Raw genomic sequence first — 21,072 nt, 5'->3', positions numbered from 1 at the left:
TCAAAGACAATGGGGTTTTTAAAATTGCGTTGTAGAATGCACAAACTTAGCATGAACCAGAATGCTGGGAGGTTGTTGCCACTAATTGCTGGTGTTGTGCATTGACACCATGCTTATCTTGTACGAGCTGAAGCTCAAAGCCTAGTCCTGTCATGTTTGATTCTGCTGCCTTCAGTGTTTTGGTTCCCTGCTCTACATCCTGTCCACTGGACATGACACTTGGCGTATGTGGAGTAGACTGGAGTCCATGCAAGCTGATGCGTGCAAAGGATTTGAATCCTTAAAGTGCCCCAACACCCTTTGCGTTTGCTGCTACAGACTAACCTGGCTACTGCTCTGGGAGTCGAAGATGCGAGTGGTCGTTCTATGAGTGGAACCTGCACGTGAGATGAGCTTGAGCAGGCCTATCTCTTATTCTCTTTTATCCTCAGCTTCAACATTCCATTGGCGTTATGCGTGTTAGTTTTTAGGAGAAGCCCAAAGGCAGATAATAGGATGCTCCTTGCCACATTGTAGGGCAACAGCAGGGCCTAGGAGAGGGGGGTAAAGGGGGTAATTTGTACCCAGGTCCAGGATCAGGAAGGGGGCCCAGGAGCCAAAGGAAGGGGGCCCAGAAATTTCCTTGGATCTTACAGTCTCCAATCTCACTACACATGCAGGATGCTGGGGGGCAATACTGTGGGTACGTGGCCACGACCACTGCCATACACACCAGGCCCGGGATTGCATACATCCCTTAACAGTGTCACATCTGGGAGGAAACTGACCTGCGGCAGTAGCTCTTTGGTTTGCGGACCTGGACTACAAAGACTATTCCAGCTGGTGCCTCTTTCCTCCTGCCTGTTTTACCCCCATTGCCACCCCCCCTTTCTGTTTCACCCCTCCCTCTGGGAAGGGGCCCAAAAGAAACTCTGTACCCCCTGATAACATTCCTCTCCGAGGCCCTGGGCAACAGTATTCCACCTGCTCACACTAGGGGGATGCCTGGATTTAATCAAAGGCTGACGCAGCAGTCGAGAGTCCTTGATATTGCATTTGCTGTTTAGTCCTAGCAGCTGAGCAAGGCCAAGGACTATTGATAAGCAGGAACCGAATGCCCATCGCTGACTGATGTCAAATATTTTTGTCAATGCAAGACAGCTCTTCAGCACTGAGCAGTTGTTTTGGAGTGACGTATCGTGCACGGCTGGTAAAACGCATTGTTATGGCTGCTGTCAAAGTCTCGTTGTCAACGCCTCCCCTTTTCTTCTGCCGTATTCCCTCCTTGCTCGGGAACGGGTTAGTCATGCAAGATGGCTACGGTGACATCACTTCACCAGTTTCTCCACCCCACTGAATTTCATCAGGGCTGGTCGCGGTGGTCCATCCTGCTTTTGTGCTGTATTAAAAGCCTCCAAGAGAGGAAAGAGAAGTAGGATTACTCTTTTTCAACTGAAAAAAAAAATTCTAGCTTTAGCAATTTAAAGGTAACCAGCTGATTAGCTAGTGTGAAGAGACAGGCGTCACCCTGGCTGTGTCTGGAGCAGGAGTTGGCAACCTTTTTTTGATTGGTCGCTCGGTGATGACGTCATTGCCAAGCTTCTGGGTTGCTGAGCTGAAGTGGGTGTGTGAAGCTTGGCGTGGGTGGCAAAGCCTCCTGTCCAATTAGCCATGCGCTGGACAAGACATGACAAAGCCACCTGCCCAAGCTTGTGGAGCCCCTGCCGCTTTGCCTCCCAAACCAAGCTCTGTGTGGGTTGGATGCAGTGGCGGTCCTGGAGGAAGGTGGAGGGGGCAAAAGCCCCAGGCGCCAAGCCCCAGCACCACCGTCCTCTGGAGCCATTCTGGGGCCAGACGGAGTCCTGTGCAGCGTTCAGGATGACTTGGAAAGCCTTCTGAGCTTTCTGACGCTGTTTCCCGGAAATACTGTTCAAGACTGCGTGGGAAGCCTCAGAAGGCGTTCCAGGTTCTCCTCGACACCACACAAGGCTCTGTTGTGCTGGGTAGGTATCTGGGTGCGGGGCGGGGGTGTGTGTGACGCAGGGGCACCATTGCGGACTTGCGCCTGGGGCACAACGAGGGGCAGGTCCATAACTGGTTGGAGGACTTCTGGATGGCAGGCCAGATCCAACCAGGGGGCTGCAGGTTGCCGACCCCTGGTCTAGAGGATTTGGTTAATGATTGTGTGTCACACAAGGAGAAACATGAACTTGCAGTTCAGTACCCACAGTTTGTATTGAAAGGTCTCAGCCAGTTCCACGCAGCGTGTCTGAATGACCTTCCTTCCTGTTTTCAGACCTGACACTCTCTTCCTGTTTATAAACTGCCTTTGTTTGTCTCTTGCGCCGAAGACGATAACCTTGCAGCCTTCTCTCCTTCCTTCTGTTTGATTTCCCTGTTTTCTATTCTCTCCCCCTCCTTTTTTTCTTTCTTTCTTTTCATCCCGACGCGCAACCAGACCCAGACGCAGCTGGAGCATGCCCGAATACGGGAGCTCGAGCAGAGCCTCCTGTTTGAGAAGACGCAGGCTGAAAAGCTTCTCAAAGAGTTGGAGGACAGCAGGGTAATCGGTCTCCCCTCCGCCATCCCGCCCTGCCCATGCTAGCCAATGCCTGCAGACCAGATTGCTTGCCAGCCGCATCAGCACCACTGACCACTCCTGGTGTCCAGTGCTTCTTCTTTTTTCGGTTTGGGCTTTCATGACTTCATTTTATCCTTTTGATTTTGCACTGGCCCCTCCCACTTTTCCGGAGATGGCAACCCTTTGCAATTTTGCCTCGACCGCCTGGCAGGTCTTTTGGTTTCTCCCTCCAAGCTTCTCATGCAGTCGCCATCCATCTTTCAATCTAACAAACAATACGAGTCACCGGCTGAATACAGGGGGGTGTTTGACCAGGTGGCCACTTGGCGAGCCTATCCAATCTGGGTCATCATCCCCACCGAGGGCTGGGGTACTTTTTCCCAGCACACCCGGATCTGATCAGACAACCAGCACAGCAAAGGAATGGTTCAAATTCTTCCTGCCACTAATCGGCAGCTCCTCTGCCCATGTGCTCATCATGCGGATCCGTGCATGCCATTCCCGCTTGGTTAAATGTCAACCTGTATTCATCCCTCATCATCGCAGAACACTTCAGGGCTCTGGAAACTCCAAAATGAATTCCAGTTCTGTATTTGCGGGTTCAGAAAGTTGTGATGCAGCTTGAAAGGCATTTTTTGGCCTAACTATCTATCACAAGGGGTGGTGAAGTATTAAAAGGAGTGTAATTTCCTCTGTGTCTGCTGTTCCCTCTTTGATTTGGTTGTGGTTCCCCCCCCCCTTATTTTATTTGTCCCCTGCCTTTCTTTCATCATGAAGTTCAAGGCAGCATCTATAGCTGTTCCCAAAACAGTCTTTCCACCCAGGGACTTTTTCAGCAAGGGTTGCACCCTCTTCGTTCCTCCTGCTGCCCTGTGGAGTTCCTCCACAGAGGGTGAACTTAGTTTTACATTCTGGGAAACTGAGTCGCTGATGACGAAACCAAGTTTTGACAGCAGTGTTTGCGTTCTAGGGAAGGGTGGGGGGGATCTGCCCCCTTACCTGTGTTGATGGCCTTCTTAGCTACTATTGTTAGAAGACCTAAAGGAGGTCACAGTTTAGCTAAACTTGGGGGTAGAGGATCTTAGATTTCACTGAGGACGTGCTATCTTTATCCTCATAATTCGAACACAGGCTGAAAGGGACCAAGAAACCTTGAGCAGAAAACCTGTATCCCAGCGGTTCCCAATCTTGGTACCATGACTCACCTCATCCTTTGTGGTGGGTCACAACATGGGAATGACTTACAGGAAGGGTAGGGAGGCTTCTGGGTTGTGCTCGGCTGGTGACCCACTCCACTTTTTGAAGCAAACTGGAAGTAGCTTTCTGGGCTTCTGCCAGAGGCCTGCCATCTAGAGGCCTGCCAAAGCCAGTATCCAGCCTGGCACGATGCAGAAGCTGGGCGGGACATGACAAGGGACAAGCGTGGATCCTTGATGGATGTGGGCCCTGACATGTGCTCAACCAGGCCCCAGCTGTTGCGCTGCCCTGGCTCCACAAGATCTTGGTGGCATTGCAATGAAAAATCAAGGAGGGAAATCGGTAACCAGGGTGGAGTCCAGCAATGGCCTAAAACTGACCTAAGAGTTATCTTTGCTTCACCTGAGAAAAAAGCAAAAGGCTGGAGAAACAGGATCCTTTTTGGCCAACCAGCATCCTTAGTATGGTGTGGAAAGCAGAGGAATGGAGATCACATCTTAGGAGGCTCTTGGTGTCCTCCTGAGGTGCAGGAAGGGTTGCTATCTTCCTTTTGCCATTCAAGCCCCCTTTTTGCAACCCACAACTCCAGGAAGTTTAGAGCAGAGCTGGGTCTTTGACTGGCCCAAAGAAGATTTGGTCAATTCACCAGAAAAATGTGGTCAAAACAATGGTCAGGTACTCTCAGAGCTTTTACCTTTTATTGGGGGGAAAAAATAAAGTTTTTACTTCAGATTACTTCAGTCATCCCCCTTGAACTCAAAGAGAAGTCGACATGCTGAGACAGCTGGTTGGGCACCAGGACTGTGCCAACAGCTACCATCTCCACCACTCCTGCCACTCCCATGATATTAAAACGGATAGGAGAGTTGGTGACCAAGAGCAGCAATTTTTTCAACCAGTGTGCCATGGCACATCGGTGTTCCGTGAATGGCCCACAGGAGTTTGGCACATAGCAGTTAAAAGTAGCTGAAAAACTCTTCTGGGTTTTGTAGCTCTGTTTATAGGGCAACTCTTTGTAGTCCATTATTACAGATAGTAGCCCTACAAGCAGAGCTGCAGGACCAGGAGGAAGTCTTCCAGAAGTGGCATCATAGGAGGCAAAGACCACAGAGGTCAATGTACTATGAGAAGGAAAACCTTGGAAATGGCTATTCTAGTAGTTTTTTTCATATGCCCTGAGCTACTTTTTCAATGGATGAGAGAATGTGGATAAAACGCAGGGAAGCTGCTTTGTCTCCCCCTTCTAGCCAATATCCAGCTGGTGGACTCCAGGATGGGAAGTGTAGACTCCAGGTCTAGACTGACGTACAACTACCGTTGCCCCAGCTTGGCATTATTAGGGGATTGCCGTATTGGGTTGAGCAGGTAGCCAATGGCTGCTGTTTCTCCATGCTGTTATGGCAAGCGTGTTGGAATTTCTTAAGTTATCTGTCTTGTGGGTTGACTGTTTTTCCACCCGGACCTTGGAGGAACCTGGAATGGTCCAACCATTCCTGACCAACCATGCCTTTTGGAAGTGCCACATTCGTTGAGCCCCAGTTGCATTCCTCTTGAATGCTTCCTCTTGACTCTAATGGCCAACCATAGCCAGACTTCCTGCTCCAAAGGGAATTAATTGGAAGGCTGGTGCAAAGTCCTTTCCCATGATCCTCCATTAAGTCAACTGCCTTGTTACCCCCTAAGCTACCAAGCTGCTTCAAAGCCCATCCATTGAACATTAACCATGATCAGCAACTCGCTTCAACTCCCATCCAGCATCCTTCCTTACTTATTCCTTTTTTAAACGTTGCTAATGAATTCTTCCTGGTTTCCATGGGTTTTCTTTTCTTCTAAAAAAAGCCCATTTCCTTTTACACCAGGGTAAACCATGTCTCTGTGAAGGTGTTGGCAACTATGGTGTAACTTGGCAATAATCAAAAATAAATCTGATGTTCCATGTGTAATGTTGTGCGGGGTTTCAACAGACCAGCCAAGCAGAGAACACAAGTGCACTTGTTGACAGAGCAGGGAATATGTTTGCAATCTTTATCATGAAGGTGCTTCTGACAATCCCTACCCAACGGCCTACTCCATTTCCCCATTTTACAGATGGGGAAAACTGAGGTTAGGAGAGAGAGGAACTTGTCCAAGTCAGGGTCCTGAAGCTGGCACGATGGAGCAAGGTGAGGCACAAGAGTCTGTGTGGCTACCCCGTAGAGACCAGTTGCTCTGAGTGAGGTGCTAAACCTGAAGGGACAGTTATTTATGACCTGGCAGACTCCTGCACTTTAAGGGAAGCGGTAGGTCAAGTCTTATTGCCACAGAAGTATCTCTGTGGAAGATGGTAAGCTGCAAATTTGGGTGTGGGAATTGGTGGTCTGTTGGAAAGAAACGTTTGCTGGAAAATTTACCCTGGTGCAAAACAAATCAAAAATCATACTTCAGACGGACTTACTAATGTACTTGGAAGTTCTCTTCTTTCCACAAAGGGCTGTTTCACACATTATGGAGCAGCAAACCTGGGTTTGTCACCGGGGACATTCTTGGTGGGGAGCTGAAGCCATTCCCAGCTCCTTGACCAATGTACCTGTGTGGTGTTTGTGTCTTCAAACACATGTTTGTTGCGTTCATGCGTTACATCTTTGGGTGTGTGATTTAAGGTCTTTGGGGTATACATCTAACACCCTCAACCTCCCATAGTGTGTGAAGATGCCTTGAAAGGAATTCTTGAGCATGGAAATGCATGAGCTGACTTTGATGTGTGTTTGGCCTCGTTTCAGTTGACCACAGTTGCAGAGAAGTCGAGAATACTTGAGCTGGAGGAAGAACTGACTTTACGGAGAAGCGAGGTGGAGGAGCTTAGGCAGTGTCTCACGAACTCCCATCAGCCAGAGTCTCCAGATCATAGCCTTGGTCTCCAGTCTGAAGCCCTCCGCCTGCGCGATCAACTACTTTTGGCCAATAAGGAGCATCAGAAGGAGAGTGTCCAGCTCAAGGAGAAGTACGAGAGGAGCTCCAAGAAGCATCAGCAAGAAATTGAGAAATTGAAAGCTCTCAATGAAAAATATTCCCAGGAAATTGTGGACCTCAAACATAAGGTTCAACAAGCCACCAACGAGAACATGGGATTAATGGACAACTGGAAGTCCAAACTGGTCACTCTAGCGTCGGATCATCAGAAGTCGCTGGAGGACCTCAAAGCTACCCTGAACACAGGCCCCGACACCCAGCACAAGGAGATCGTGGAGCTGAAAGCTGTGGTGGAGAGCATCAAGATGGAGCGCCAGCTGGAACTGGAGAACCTGAAGGCCAAGCACGACATTGAGACTGCGGTTCACATCAAAGAGAAGGAAGGCCTCAAGCTGAAACTGCAAGAAGCCAAGGACGAGCTCGAAGAGAGCAGCAGCAACTGGAAGATGCAGCTGGAGGCCAAAACCAACCAGCACCTTCTTGAGCTTCAGGAGCTGAAGGAGAAGTGTCAGAATGCAGACCGCAGAGTGCACGAGCTGGAGAAGCTGCACAGTGACTACAAGGACCAGGCGCAGGCCATTGCTTTCTTGAAAGATCAGATTTCTCTAGCCGAGAAAAAGATGTTGGACTATGAGACGCTGCAGAAAACGGAGGCCCAGAGCAAGCAAGAGGTCCAGCGGTTGCAGGAGAAAGTTCTGGTCTTGGAGAACAAGTTGCAGCCTCTCCATCCTTCTCCACACGCTAACGTACGTTTTGAGTTAATCCGTCAGCCTCCGGGATCGGTAGTTGAGTTTTTGTAGGGATCTATGTTCCTTGTCAACGCCTGGATGTATTTTTACCCAGTAGTACCAGAACACTTAGTCAGTTCAACTGTTGGCAAGGCTTGTTCCTCCCAAGCTGCCAGGATTAGTTGGACAGCCCCAAATTAAGCCTAAACCGGGGGTGGGGGGGGAGCATCGCTGTGGTCCGGGGACCATTTTATTATCCTAGTCAAGGCTCTAGATTTCTCTTAGAATATTCTAGAATCTGTAATGATATAGCGCCATCCATGTACCTCTGTCAGAGTTGTGCAGCACACTGGCTGAAAATGGCTGGCTTAGAGCATCTCTGAAGAGTCGCTCTAAGCCAGGGGTTCATAAACGTTTTGGTCTCCAGAGCCCTTGACATTCCCAAATGGAATCTCAGGAAGCCCTGCTGGTGCCTGCAGAGTCTCAAGGAGCCCCAGAGTACCAGCGCATGTGCAAAGTGATGCAGCACTGAGCAGATGGGGGCCACTTATGGCGTGCTTGTGGAGAGGTCCGGTGGCCAAACCTGGTGTACAGGCAGATCCATCTGTCTGGTGAGCGGACCTGTTCATTCTGCCTCCGTGTGGCTCCTCTGTTGGGTAGATCTGGGCTCTCGGATGCTCTGGTAGTCGTGCCTACCCAGATGTCCTGTTGTGCAATCTTCTGGGAAGCTGGGCGACAGATGCAACTGCCCAGAGTATCCCAGAGCCCAGATCTATTCAGGAGAGTAGCTGCACAGAAGCGGAACAAAAAACGTGCTTCGGTTAGGGACCGCATTTTCTGGACACGGCGGTCATGACTCTGGGTGCTGCTGCTCTAGGCCATTGACCCTCTGTGGGAGTGCCGTGGGAGGGAGAGGAGGCCGAGGGAGGCTGGGTGGACAACTATGTAGGTGACGGGGGTGGCAGCGGGGGCACTTGTTGCGCCTTCTACCAATTTGCCACACGAAACAGCTGCTTCACCCAGCCTCCTCAGTGGGCCAGGCCTGTTCCCACTGTGAAATAGCCAATGGAGAAAGCTAATGGGAGGAAAGGAACACAAAGTGGAATGAATCTGGCCAAATATTACACAGGCTTAAAGCTTGGCTAAGAGCTGGGAATGAGAGATGAGAAGGCACAGGCCATTTGGGGAAAAGTCAGTTTTGAGTCAGGGAGAGTTGACACCATGAGCGTGTTCCGAGGAGTTTCTCACAAAGGGGGCAAGAAGTAGGTTTTTGAGGAGGAACCCCCGTTTGCCACACGGATGCACTGATGTTTAAAAAATGAACGCTCACCCCTCAAAAACGCACACAGTTTTGTACATACATGTTCAAGTCTTTGCATTTGTTGCAGATGATCGAAACCAATGACATTTCAGAAGAAAAGATCAAGATGAAGCAGACCATGGAAGGTAATGCTGGACTGATTTCTGGATTCAGAATCCACCTTGGCATGTAACTTCATGATTTCTGACATTTCATCAGGGCTCCATTTCCACTGCTAGCCCAGCAGACTCTGTGCCTTGAGGGAGCCCTCTACGTTGCAATACCAGCCTCCATTAACATTCCATTGCCTGACCCCCAAGTGCCAATCCATGCCTTGTAATAGCCCAGGCCTACTCCATGTTTATCGCTGGTACATTTAAAGCTTGTTGGCTGCTCTGGGGCATGATTCTTGCCAGGTTTGGGCCATCCGCTGCTATCTAGCCCAGTTGAGCTGGAAACCGACCCACCCAGCTCCTGGGACCTGGCTGCCTGGAATCCAACAGTGCCTGGGGCCTGATACTGTCTTCGCACATGACACAAGGCAAACCTGGGTCTACCTGCAGTCAGCTGTCTCAGGTGTACACCAAAAAAGTAATGTGTGAACAGTCTTTGTAACATGAAAAACCTTTGAAAGGTGACCCACTCCCTCCTTTTCTCCTAAAGATCTTCAGGACAAGTTGAGCAAAAAGGACAAGGAAGTGTCGTCTCTTGTCTCTCAGGCAGATGCACTAAGGACCCAAGTAAGTGGTAAGTTTCCTTAGACTTGTTTGCTCAGGACAGTGGACTGTTTTGGAGGAAGCTCGAGGGGCGTCTCATCCCCCCTCTAGACCTAGGACAAAGCCTGTGTCTGGGCTGTACCACTCCAGGTCGGAGATGGAGGCTCACAGGACAGAATGCTCTCTGTATTGTTAAAAAAATAAATTCCTGCATATAGAAAACTCTGCAGGGGAGGAGGCCATAGCACAGCGTGCAAGTACCTGTCTGCATACAGAACATCCCAGGTTGGTAGCCCCTCCAGTGAATGCTGGGAAAGACCCCTGTCTTGAAAACCAGGAGCGCTGCTGCCGAGTGAGTGTGGACTATACTAGGTACACCAAGTGCTGGACTTGGGCAATCTCCGGTGTTCTGTAGTTCTATCAAGCAGAGGTTCCTGCTACTGCAGCAGACTAGATGACTTTATGGGTTCCAACTCTGATTCTGTGTGACCAGGGAAGTCCTGATCGTAAACCCAGCGGTGCATCATAGCTTGTTCCTTTCAGCTGAAGGAGCCCGATTCTTCTTCATCTTGTGGTTTTTGTCCACCAGCCTGGGAGAACAGGTGTAAAAGCACAGAGAGGAAGGCAGACTCTTTGTCGAAAGAGAAGAAGAGGCTGGAAGCAGAGCTGGAAACCGTGACCAGAAAAACCCACGATGCTTCTGGACAGCTGGTCCTGATCAGCCAGGAGCTCCTCAAAAAAGAAAGGTCAGTCGTACGGGATGTGTGGGAGAGCTGTGGTGTGGACCTCGTATGCTGCTAACTCATAGCTTGCTGGGAAAGGCCAGTGCAAATGAGATGGGTGAGGAAAGAGAGAACCAAATCATAACTTAACTGTAGACTGACTCATGTTCCTAGTCCTCTGGCCTGTCCTAATCATGACGGCTAGGATCACGGGTCCACATGACTTCACACCTCCAATCCCAATTTGGTGCACTGTTCTGCCTCATATGGGGGGGGGGCTGTTATTTGAACCTCTTCCTAACATGCATATTAAAGTCTAACCTCTCTGTGCAATTGGAGGGGCGTGCATACACCGAGCTTCCTGCCCCATGATGGAGAGTGCTGGTCCGTTGCATCCAACGGGCCCTTCATGCCTTCATCAGAACCCCACACAGTCCCTCCAGGACAGAGATGCTTAAACCCTCTTTGCAACGTTCTTTCCAGAAGCCTGAATGAGCTGCGCGCCCTCCTGATGGAGGCGAACCGGCACTCGCCGGGGCCCGAGCGGGACTTGAGCCGCGAGGTCCACAAGGCCGAGTGGAGGCTGAAGGAGCAGAAGCTCAAGGATGACATCAAAGGGCTAAGGGAGAAGTTGATCGTTCTGGTGAGCCGTGGGCAGCAGAGAATTGGAGTTGGCGGGGCACAGATAATGCAGCACTGGGTGTTGGGGGGGGGGGAAGAGACAAATCCTTCAGAGCTATTTATCTTATTCAGATGCACATTTAATAATAATAAATAATAATATAGGTATTTATATACCGCCTTTCTTGGTCTTTATTCAAGACTTTATTCAAGGCGGTTTACATAGGCAGGCTAATTTAAATCCCCGGAGGGATTTTTACAATTGAAAGAAGGCTCTATCTTTCAAGAGCCACAACAAATTCAGATGTTTCGTTCTGATCTGGCCTCCATCCTGGCCTCCATCCTCCCACGCTCAGAGCAGATGGAATAGCTCGGCTTCAGCTTGTCAGCTGCTTCAAGGTCGCACGGTGCCGGTGGCCTCGAACTGGCGACCTTGTGGATGTTATCTTCAGGCAAATGGAGGCTCTACCCTCTAGACCAGACCTCCTGCCATTTATGCAGAGTGTAGGTCACATAGGGGTGTCCACTTTCTTCAATTAGGGAAGGACCAACTTCTGTGTCTTTAAAGAGGCACTCCCCCCCCTTGTTGGAAGACATAATGAATGGTCACCTCTGTGCTTCTCACGCTGGCCTGCAGTGCCCTCTAATGGCCAAGGGATGCTTGCAAAATGCTTCCAGAACATGACAAGCGACAAAGCTGTTCAAATGTTTGGAGGGTTCAAAGCATTAGGTACTTGCCAACTCAAATTTTTTTACAACAGCCTTGCGAGGTAGGCCACTGCTGTTATTGTAGGTGGGAAGGCCAAGACTGAGAGGAGTTTCCTCCTCTTCCATCTGCTCTTTCATCTGCTTCCATCGGGGCAGATGGAAGACTCGCTTGTGCTTCCGGTTCTGAGCTTGGCGTCATAGCTGTTTTCTAGAAAAGTTTCCAGCTGAATGAATGGAGCCTAAATTCCTCATCCTATGATGTCGTAGCATCCTCCTTTCCTCTTTCTGGGGAGGAAAAAGGCAGTCAGGGGGAGCACTGCTATAAATGGCCGAAAGAAAAGTTAAGGAACCCCCTTCTCTCCTCCCGCATTTTGTAACAAACTTCTCATTTTAAGACTGTTGGGTCTCCTTGAAAATGCTCAGTAAGTTTTTTAAGGGTTTAAGTCATGCCTGATCTCATCTGATCTCGGAAGCTAAGCAGGATCAGGCCTGGTTAGTACTTGGATGGGAGACCGCCTGGGAATACCGGGTGCTGTAGGCTTATACCATAGTCTTTTGAGACAGAAAGTTGCCCACCAAGTGATGGTTTTCATCTTAATTTTAATACCCAGGATAAAGAGAAGGCCGTGACGGATCAGAGGCGCTACTCTGTGATCGACCCTTCGTCAGAGTCTGAGGTCCTCCGGCTGCAACATCGGCTCGTCAGCACTGAGGATGTCCTGAGGAACGCCTTGGAGCAGGGTCAGCAAATGGAGAAGCTCATGGAAGCCATGAGGACTTGCTCTGAAAAGGCACAGGTAGCGTGTGGGTTCTCGGATCATTGTAGCAGTTGCGTGGATTCTCTCGTGAGCTCCAGGTCCCCAAGGGAATGAGAGGAAAACGCCAAGGGTTTCATTTCCCTAGGGCTGGGAAAGATCTCGCCTGAAGGATAGGCAACTGTCTGCTCATAATACAAGCTAGAAGGTCCTAACAGCTCAAGACAGATTCATACAGGTTGTGCCTTGTTCTCATTGAGATAAGGCTGTACCTGGGCTATACCACTTCAGGCTATTTCCAGTGTCTCTCCTGAGTGCTTCCCTGTTTAAAAAATAAACAAAAACTCTCCCTGCACATAGAAATCCAGCTTGTCAGGGTTTTTCAACCTATTCCCTGTTCCTTCCTACCTATTCTCTGATGTCTCCGTTTCCAGTGGGATGGGGGTTTCTCATTTGGCATTGAATGGAGTAGCCTTCAGGCACACAAGCCAGGCTTACGCCTGCAGTCTGTTGTGGTGCAGCCCAGACAGGAGTTTACCACCTTTTTGAAAAGTAGGCCTCTGGCACCCAAAAGGTGAAAAATACTAGCAGCCGCCTTTTATCTCAGGAAGTAATAAATAACACTTGGGCCTCTTTTTATAAAGTCTAAAATAAAGGAATGCTACCAGTGTGCATATTTCAAAAAAGAAAATGAAGGCAGTCTTTATGGATTCCTTTTGCTTTTTTTTTTTTTTAATAATTTTGTATCACTCCTAACTGCTGGTTTTAATGGTACTGTGTCTATTTTCAGTATCTTTCCTAACTTTAGCATAATGGGTGCTTGCAAACCAGGTAATACAAAGTAATTTTCCCCCTCTGTGTCTCTTTCTTTTTAATTTTAGACCATTGGAAACTCTGGATCTGCGAATGGGATCCATCAGCAGGATAAATCTCACAAACAGGAGGTTGGTGATTTAAAAGACGCTTGTGGAGCTACGGTGTCCTGATTCAGAACATGGGTCCATTGAGCTCAGTAATTCCCTACACCAATGGTTTTCAATGTATTTCTTTCCATGGCTTACTGACCTTGACCGTCTTCACCTGTTGTGATGTCACGTCCCTTCAAAATAAGTTGCCAGTTTGTGAGAAAAATGACTGTTGTGACAAATGACAATTCGTGAGAAAAACTGGCCATCTTCTGGAATATGGCCGTATTTACGATCTCAAAATAGCACAGTCCTTAACCACTATTAGGTGAAGCTTTAAAAAATCACACGTTCCCCCCTCTTTCAGGGCATGCCTTTATAGGAGTCCATTTTTCTGTGTCGGGGAATCTCCCCTGCTTTGATTAAAAATTCTTTCTGCCCCAGGGCTGATTTCATTTCCAATTTCTGGCATAAACAACCTTTGCTGCGGCCAGCTGGTGAATTAAAAATAATGTTGATGTTTGTGGGTCTGTGACTGGAGCCTGACTGGGTGTCATGCTGTTCTGTGCTCCAACTTTGTGTTGCTGATAGATCAGCAGAGAGTGACTGATGGCACCCGTAAGTGATGTTCGTTGTACGGCGATAAGCTAAGCTGGGAAGGGTAGGGAGTCAATCCTTGGTGTGTGTGTGGGGGGGGCAGTTAGTTCAACTTGGGCCGGGCAGCTGCTCACCCTTGTCTTACAAGAGCCCCAAAGGCAGCTGCGTCTTTAACTTAAGAGTGGGGCCAACTAACTCCTTTCCCTTTCATAAAGTCTCACCCTCCAGCCCCTTGTTGGATGGATGAATGTGGAACTAAAGCAGACCCTGAAAGTTTGAAGACCATTTATGCTCAATTTAAACTATACCGATACTTTTGCGCAGTGTTCGGTGCATGTTCTTGGAGGTCCTCTTGCACTGGATAAAGATGTCCTAACCTGAAATTCTGAGTTGGCCCAATTTGCTGGAAGGACTTGGAAATCTGGGCCGGAGGAGGAGGGAAGCTGTAAGATTGCACTACAGTGGGCCTTTGGTATCCACAGATACTGCATGCACAAATACAGAATTCCATAGATAATGAAATCCATGGCTGAAGGTTCTCGGAAGATCTCCTGGACGTGACTGGAAGTGCATCCCGGAGGTCCTCTGAGGCCCTCCAGCCAAGGGTTCGGCATCCATGTTCATGTTGGCAACCTTCAGTCTTGAAAGACTATGGTATCGCGCTCTGAAAGATGGTTCTGGAACAGCGTCTAGTGTGGCTGAAAAGGCCAATCTGGGAGTGACAATCCCTTCCACACCGGGAGCAAGTGCAGTCTGTCCCTGGTCTGTCTCCCTGGCTGTGGGCCTTCCTTCTTTACCTCTTAGCCTCAGTATGTTGGCCAAGTGTCTCTTCAAACTGGGAAAGGCCATGCTGCACAGCCTGCCTCCAAGCGGGCCGCTCAGAGGCCAGGGTTTTCCACCTGTTGAGGTCCACTCCTAAGGCCTTCAGATCCCTCTTGCAGATGTCCTTGTAGCGCAGTTGTGGTCTACCAAATTCTGCAGGCTCTGCACCTGTGAATAAGGAGGGCCCATTGTACTTGCATTTAAAGTGCAATACTAAACAGGTTTACTCATAAGTCAGTCCTACAGTGTTCAATGGTAAGCACGTATAGAACTGCAGACTTGGCTTCCATAGCTCATGAACAATTTGCCTTGTAACCTGGTCTCTCTTCTTGCAGGAGAAGCACTGATGAAGGAGAAAAGAAGTGGAGAGGACTGTGTGTGATGATAGCATCTGCTCCTGCAAACAGCCAGGGCAAAGAGATGCCTCGCCTAACCCTTCCCCCAGCTTTAGCGCCACCTAAAGGCTGTCGACCAGTATTTCAGCTCTCCGAACACTACAGTGTGTGTGTTTCACAGACTCAAGCAGGATGGTCCTTCCCCCCAGTGGTCCCATGTTTTTCCAGCCTGGGCCTCCTTCCCGCAGCAGCAGCAGCACAGCAGCGGTCTCCATGTTAACATTTCTTCTCCGGCGTTGCAGCACTCAAGGATGTTGTCGTTGGTATGATCCATTATGCCGGTTTGTCTCCTGGGGCACTCCCTGCTGCGATGGCTGCTGGAGATGTCTCATGCCAGCGGCCCTTGGAGATACTGGTGATCTTGTCACGACTCCCTGGGATGCTTAAGGATTTGCGCACGGCATTAATCCCTCCCTCCGCCTCCTCCTGACAGATGCGCTCTCTTTCCTTTTCCCCACCCAATGGCACTGCAAAAGTGCTGTTGGCCAGGAACGATAGCTCTGTTAGTAGATGTCATCAGCCTTATAGGCAGGGTGGAGCGGGACAATCTTCTTTCTCAGCAGAGAAGACCTCAAGACACGGAGACTCTGATTAGTCCTAATTATATAATGTGGAAAACAATTTTTTTTTTTCGGGTGGACAATTCTCTAACTTATTTTAACTTAATTTGGTACTGTTGAGTCATTAGTGGTTTGGAATGGATGAGATGGTGGTGAACTTTTCCCAGTGCCCGTACCATTGCCTTCTGGGGGGTCCCTTGGTTTTGACCTGTCTGTGCCGAGGTCCGATGCCAAAGGAGGGACATTTGTGTTGAAACGATGCATTCTGGAGGCATTTGGGGGGAGGGGTGTCCTCTTATTTCTCTGTGGCTTTTGGTGACTTTGCTTTTGATGGTCTGAATAGACAGACGGCTGAGGGAAGCTTCAATCACAGACCCAGTTTCCACAGGCAGAAAAATGTGGGTGGTAGTGCTATTACCTGGACTGTACCACTGCAGACTGCAGGTGAAGGTTGGCTTGTTTGAATTTTGTCTGAAAAACCCCACATGTAAAACTCTAGGCTGTCAGGGAGAAGCATCCAGTTTCTCCTTCTCCCCGCCGTGCTGTTTTTCAGTGTGCCTGGATCTACACATTTCAACGAGCAGTGGTACGGTCCAGGTTGTGTCTTCTCACTTCATTCTCTGTGAGTTCAGACAAGTCCAGGTTCATTAATCACAGGGAAAAGCCTGTGTTTTCTAACATATGAAGGATGGTTTGTTTGTGTTTTGTTCTTTTCACTACCAGCTGGTACGCAGATCTGAGAGTTGTGTGTTCTTGTGTCTGTTACAAAACACTTGCTTTGTTCTGACCTTGAAATTAATCTTTGTATCAGAAAAGGTAACCCGGGCAGTAATATTTTGTAGAGATCTCTGTTCCGAGGCTAAGCGAGGGTCAGCCCAGCCATGAAGCAAATTGGTTAGGGGATGGCGGGGAGACGAGGGCAGTGGATTTAGGGTGCCCTTCACCCCAAGTCTGCCACCGCTTTTCTTCAACCTGCTGCAGATAAAAGCCACATGGATCTGTTGACTGTGCTCCATTGCATGGTTTTCCCAAACCAGGAGGTGCTGAGCTTCTGGTTTTATGTCAAGAGACCACACAAAGGAGCTATTTTATTCATGTGGTTGGTCCCTATAAATAAACCCAGAAGTCCCACCCTGGTTTGGGAAAATCATGCATTAGAGCAGCAGAGGTGGCCGCGGTGGAAGTGGGTCATTGGGCATCCCCAGCCATCGAGCCCCCCCCCCGAGCTGAAGCGTTGGAGGAGGAAGAGATCTCTGAGATGCAATGACCTCTTCCAAGTCAAAATGGCTCCGGTGGGCTCAGTTTGAGAGCTCATCAGGTAGGGTTTTCATTGACACCACTGCCACTTGAAACACTGGTGAAATGCTGGGTGCTCAGATGTTAGCAGCTAAGGCAGCAAGGCAGGTGAGGAGCCCGATCAAACCAGATCAGGGGATTCTGCAGTGTTGGGCTGGGGCCAGTCTGACGGTTTCACTTCAAATGCTGTGCGGTCCACATCTGCTCTAGGGAGGGAGGCAGCTGGGAGTGGGGACGGCAGGTTTTCGAAAGGGCTCCCTTGCCATGGCAAACTTGCACGCGGAGCCCGCATGCCAACAGAGTTCAGCCCTAGCCTGGAATTAGTTCACGGGCACATCACAACTCTTAATGTCTCCTTTCCTGGTGGCAGGGGAACGTCTATGGACCCAGCTCAAAAAGTTCCAGAAGAGCAAGTGCCCTTTAGCTCATTCTTGAAATTAAACATGGGACTTTGGATTTGCAGCTCTGTCGTAGGCACAGAACCATTTTCTGCTAGCTCAGAAAATCTTTTGCCCGTGTATGCTTGTTCTGTCTTCATTGATTCTTCTGCAGGCAAATGGCCTTTGAAGGTGTACTTCAAATGTACAGCTTTAAATGCACTGGGTGCACACAGTACAGTTTGCCAGCCCCCTTCCCACCCTGGTTCTTTGGATTCTGGTGGGAAACCGTTCCATGCTCTGGATAGCACAGTCTGCTTTGCATACATGGTAGCTCTTGGATGCTCCTGAAGAGAAAGATCTCGGAGAGAAGTGTGAGATGATCGATTTCTTTCCCAGCTCATGAGGTTGTTTCCATGGTAAAATCTTTACCAATTTTCTACAGTATTACGGGGGGGGGGGGGGGAGAATCTCCTCCTTACCAGAGCTTTGCACAATGTGAAATGAGATGAGAAAGGATTGGAAAGTCAGCAAAGCCGTGAAGTGTAACATGGGAGACCAGGGTAGTTGCAGTCATGCTTGTTTGAAAATCAAGATGGCAGCCACATTCAGTCTCTGCCCCAGGATTTTGGTAGACAAGAAATGGATCAAGCCAGTAGGTGAGATAAAGGAAGCTGGGAATAAGTTGGTCTTTTGATGGGTTCTTGGGAAATATTCTTTATTAGTGGTATGTCAGTCCCTCAACTCAGTCCTTTCTTTGTTTTGATGGATGGCATTCATTGAGGGATGCCCAGAAACAGCTGTAATTTGGTCATTGTTCTCCATCCTCCTGCTGGACATGGAGTTGATCCCTATGCTTTTGGGGCAGATTTGTCTACAAGGCTCTCCTACTTTTGAGGAGGTGGGCTCCAAAGATGACTGCTCTTTCCCATGAGGGCTAAGCCCCCTTGGCGGTCTTTCAACCCAATGACCTTTCATATTTCTGTTGAGAGGGGACAATCTGCTGTGATCTTCCATCATCAATCCACTCATGTTGGTTTTTCTTAATTAGTGACAGAATTTAACTGCCTTGCGTGTTAAAAATGGAAGATTGGGCTACTGTAGATGGGTTTCTCTCTTCTTCCCCTCCCCCAATGGGGTCACAGCACGGAGGATTTTTGTATGGAAGCCGCGATGGTCTCTGCTGTTCTGGGAGTGGACAAGACAGCCAGAAAAAAAGTGGATTGATGGGAAAACTATGGAAAGGGATGACAGTTCATTTTTCTGCTTTTGGGCTGAGGAAGGTGTGGGCATCAAATGAAGACTTGGTGCTAGCTGGAGCACTGGAGTGTCCACACCACCCAAAATCTAGAAGAGTCTTGTGAATATTTGGCTGCAAGGCAAGGCACTTTGGTGTCTCTTTGAAATGAGACACTGCACACATTGGGCCATTAATTGTGAATTATCACCATGGAGTCAGCTATCCCCCCCTCTTAGCTCTGAGTTCCCAGAAAATATGCATGTCAGTTTCACATGAAGACAAAATCAAGGTACCGACTAGGCTGTTTCACGGAAAAAATCCAGTTGCTCTGAATGGCAGCTTTTTCTCACAGTTCAGCACTTAGTCTCATACAGATCTATTAATCCACTAAAAAAAAAAAAAGTCCCAACAACCACTTAGGACTCCTGCACAGGACCAGAATTGAGCCGATAACTAGGTGTAAAATTATAAAAAAACCTTTTACCTGTGTGCTATGTACTTCAATTTTGTAGTTTAGTCACTTTTTTGGCTATCAAATTTTGTTAGATAAAGAGAATCAGTTTGACAGCTAACGTCTATTTTGTTATCGGCTTAATTTTTATTTTGTTTCCTTTGTACAAAAGCTTTACAGATGGGAGTCTTAAGTGTAACTATTTCAACAGACTTATGTATTCATGTATCACAGGCCGTCAGATTGGCTTGCTAAATTGTGATGAGCTCATACTAAACCAATAAAAGAGAAGTTCTGTGCTTTCCTCTCGTTCTTGTTCTCCAAGATGTGCGATGACGCAACTGAGAAGGATTGGAACCAGTGGCGTAGCTGAAGGGGGTGCAAAGCACTAGGTTTTGCAGGGTGCTTCCCCGTGATGTTATGTGCAAACGGCTCCTCCCCTTCCTTCAGAGAAATTCTGGACAGGGGGAGCAAAACGGAAGCATTTGCCTCTTCTTTGGGTCTTTGCCTCCAATATGCTCCCCCTCCCCCGCCCAGAATGGCTCTGAAGGGAAGCGAGAGGGGCTGCTTGCATGCTGCAGCGACTTCCTACAAAACTTAGTGCTTTGCACCCCTTTGAGCTGTTCCACTGATTACAACTACATTAGAGCATGGTTTTACATTTTGAAATTCATTCAGATGATCTCCCTCCCCCTCCCGAAAGGTTAATGTGACATTTCCAATCTCCATCATTTCAGGCTGTAACATTGCTAATTCTGGCTTCAGAGAAAGTAGATCAAGGCTGCAATCCTATACACTTACCTGGAAGTAAACCCCCTTGAACCTGGGGGCACTAACTTCTGAGCAGAGATATAGGATTGCACTGTCAGCTTCCTAACTGAAGCCAGTTAATGTTGGCTCGCTCTCAACGATTTATCTAATTCCCAAGTAACTTTCTACCATGGCTAATTCCTTGCTGTGGAGGAGTGTTTGGGGGACAGGCCACCAGGAAGGGGCGGAGACCAGACCCCCCCCCCCACAACTACCTGTCATAAGGTCTCTCTGACCCACCTCTATTTCTATTGCTTGTGTAGGTCAGAACATGATCCCTGCATCCAAGTCATCATCCTTGAAGGAATATTTTTGGGGTTTATTAACATGGCTCTAATCTGCCACTAGGTGTCACTGTGATCCTGAAGCAAATAGATTAGTAAAGCTGATTCCCACCCTCTGCCAGCATCTATGAGCCATTCCCTTTCTGCAACTTCTGCCCAGCTGTTGATCCCTGGCCCAGACCACAAGTGCAGCACATCCATGGGAAATTGCATCCATGTGTGTTCACCCACATGGGCTTTGCAGGCAACCGTTTACTCCAATCAAGATGTTTATCTGTAGAGAGCACTGTGCTATGAACATCCTCCTCTGTTTTGTCTCTTCCCAGCACTCAAAACCCACAGGTATCAGGCCACCAAATCACTTTCCAATCATATACTTAAAAAAAAAAGACCCATGACTCCAAACTCCAATGGAGGTACTTGGGTTTATTCTGTGAAGAAAGAACTCACTGGCTTGGAAACCCATGTGGGGTTTGCATACAGGCAAGTGCAATATCTGGGGGAAAGAATTGTTTTAGTCGGATCTGTGTCCCCACCGTTAGGGTGGGTAGTTCTCAGGCCCCACTGTTGGGCAGTCATTTCCTTGACGCCATGTCACTGCATCCTGTTGGTTTCTCCCCACCCCCAGTTTCAGCAGTGCAAAGGTGCTGCATTTGATGTGTGCAGTCTGTGTACATCATGGCTGAGCTCATCTGAGTGGCTGTTTACAGCTTGGTGGTCCTGAAGCTGCTTCTGCTGGAAGCCCCAGATAACCAACGTGATGACTGGATTCCATCTGGAAGAGAAGGGCTCTATAAACTCATACTATGGGGCATGTGCTTCCGCACAGGAAAGGTGGGATATAAATTTCTTAAATAAATAATCTGTGGAACTCCTTGCCACAAGATGTGGTGATGGCATCTTGCCTGGATGCCTTTAAAAGGCGATTGGACCGATACATGATGTATGGGGGGAAAAATCCATCACAAACACGGTTAAAAACCGTGATGAGTGCATGCAACCTCCTAGTTCTAGAAGGAGGCTACCTCTGAATGCCAGATGCAAGGGCATATGGTAGTTGGTAGTTGGCAACCTTCAGT

The 21,072-nt window shown here is 48.6% G+C and overlaps 1 protein-coding gene across 2 annotated transcripts in view; it reads left to right on the top strand.

Moving 5' to 3' along the window:
* Positions 1-17,668, top strand: part of CLIP2 (CAP-Gly domain containing linker protein 2) — a 39,204-nt gene extending 21,536 nt beyond the window's left edge. The window contains exons 8-16 of one of the 2 annotated variants that reach the window (XM_066636076.1): positions 2,438-2,542; positions 6,517-7,452; positions 8,823-8,880; positions 9,398-9,481; positions 10,040-10,196; positions 10,656-10,815; positions 12,113-12,298; positions 13,138-13,200; positions 14,916-17,668. In XM_066636076.1, coding sequence (XP_066492173.1) covers positions 2,438-2,542; positions 6,517-7,452; positions 8,823-8,880; positions 9,398-9,481; positions 10,040-10,196; positions 10,656-10,815; positions 12,113-12,298; positions 13,138-13,200; positions 14,916-14,927 — 1,761 coding nt within the window. In that variant the 3' untranslated portion in view covers positions 14,928-17,668. The remainder of the gene's footprint in view (positions 1-2,437; positions 2,543-6,516; positions 7,453-8,822; positions 8,881-9,397; positions 9,482-10,039; positions 10,197-10,655; positions 10,816-12,112; positions 12,299-13,137; positions 13,201-14,915) is intronic. The other variant, XM_066636077.1, reaches the window with a different exon arrangement.
* Positions 17,669-21,072: the final 3,404 nt, after the last annotated feature.

This window comes from Tiliqua scincoides, chromosome 8 (assembly GCF_035046505.1).
Source record: "Tiliqua scincoides isolate rTilSci1 chromosome 8, rTilSci1.hap2, whole genome shotgun sequence".
Classification (NCBI taxonomy): Eukaryota; Metazoa; Chordata; class Lepidosauria; order Squamata; family Scincidae; genus Tiliqua; species Tiliqua scincoides.
The sequence above is the reverse complement of the archived record's forward strand: the minus strand, read 5'-3'. Positions and strand labels throughout refer to the sequence as shown.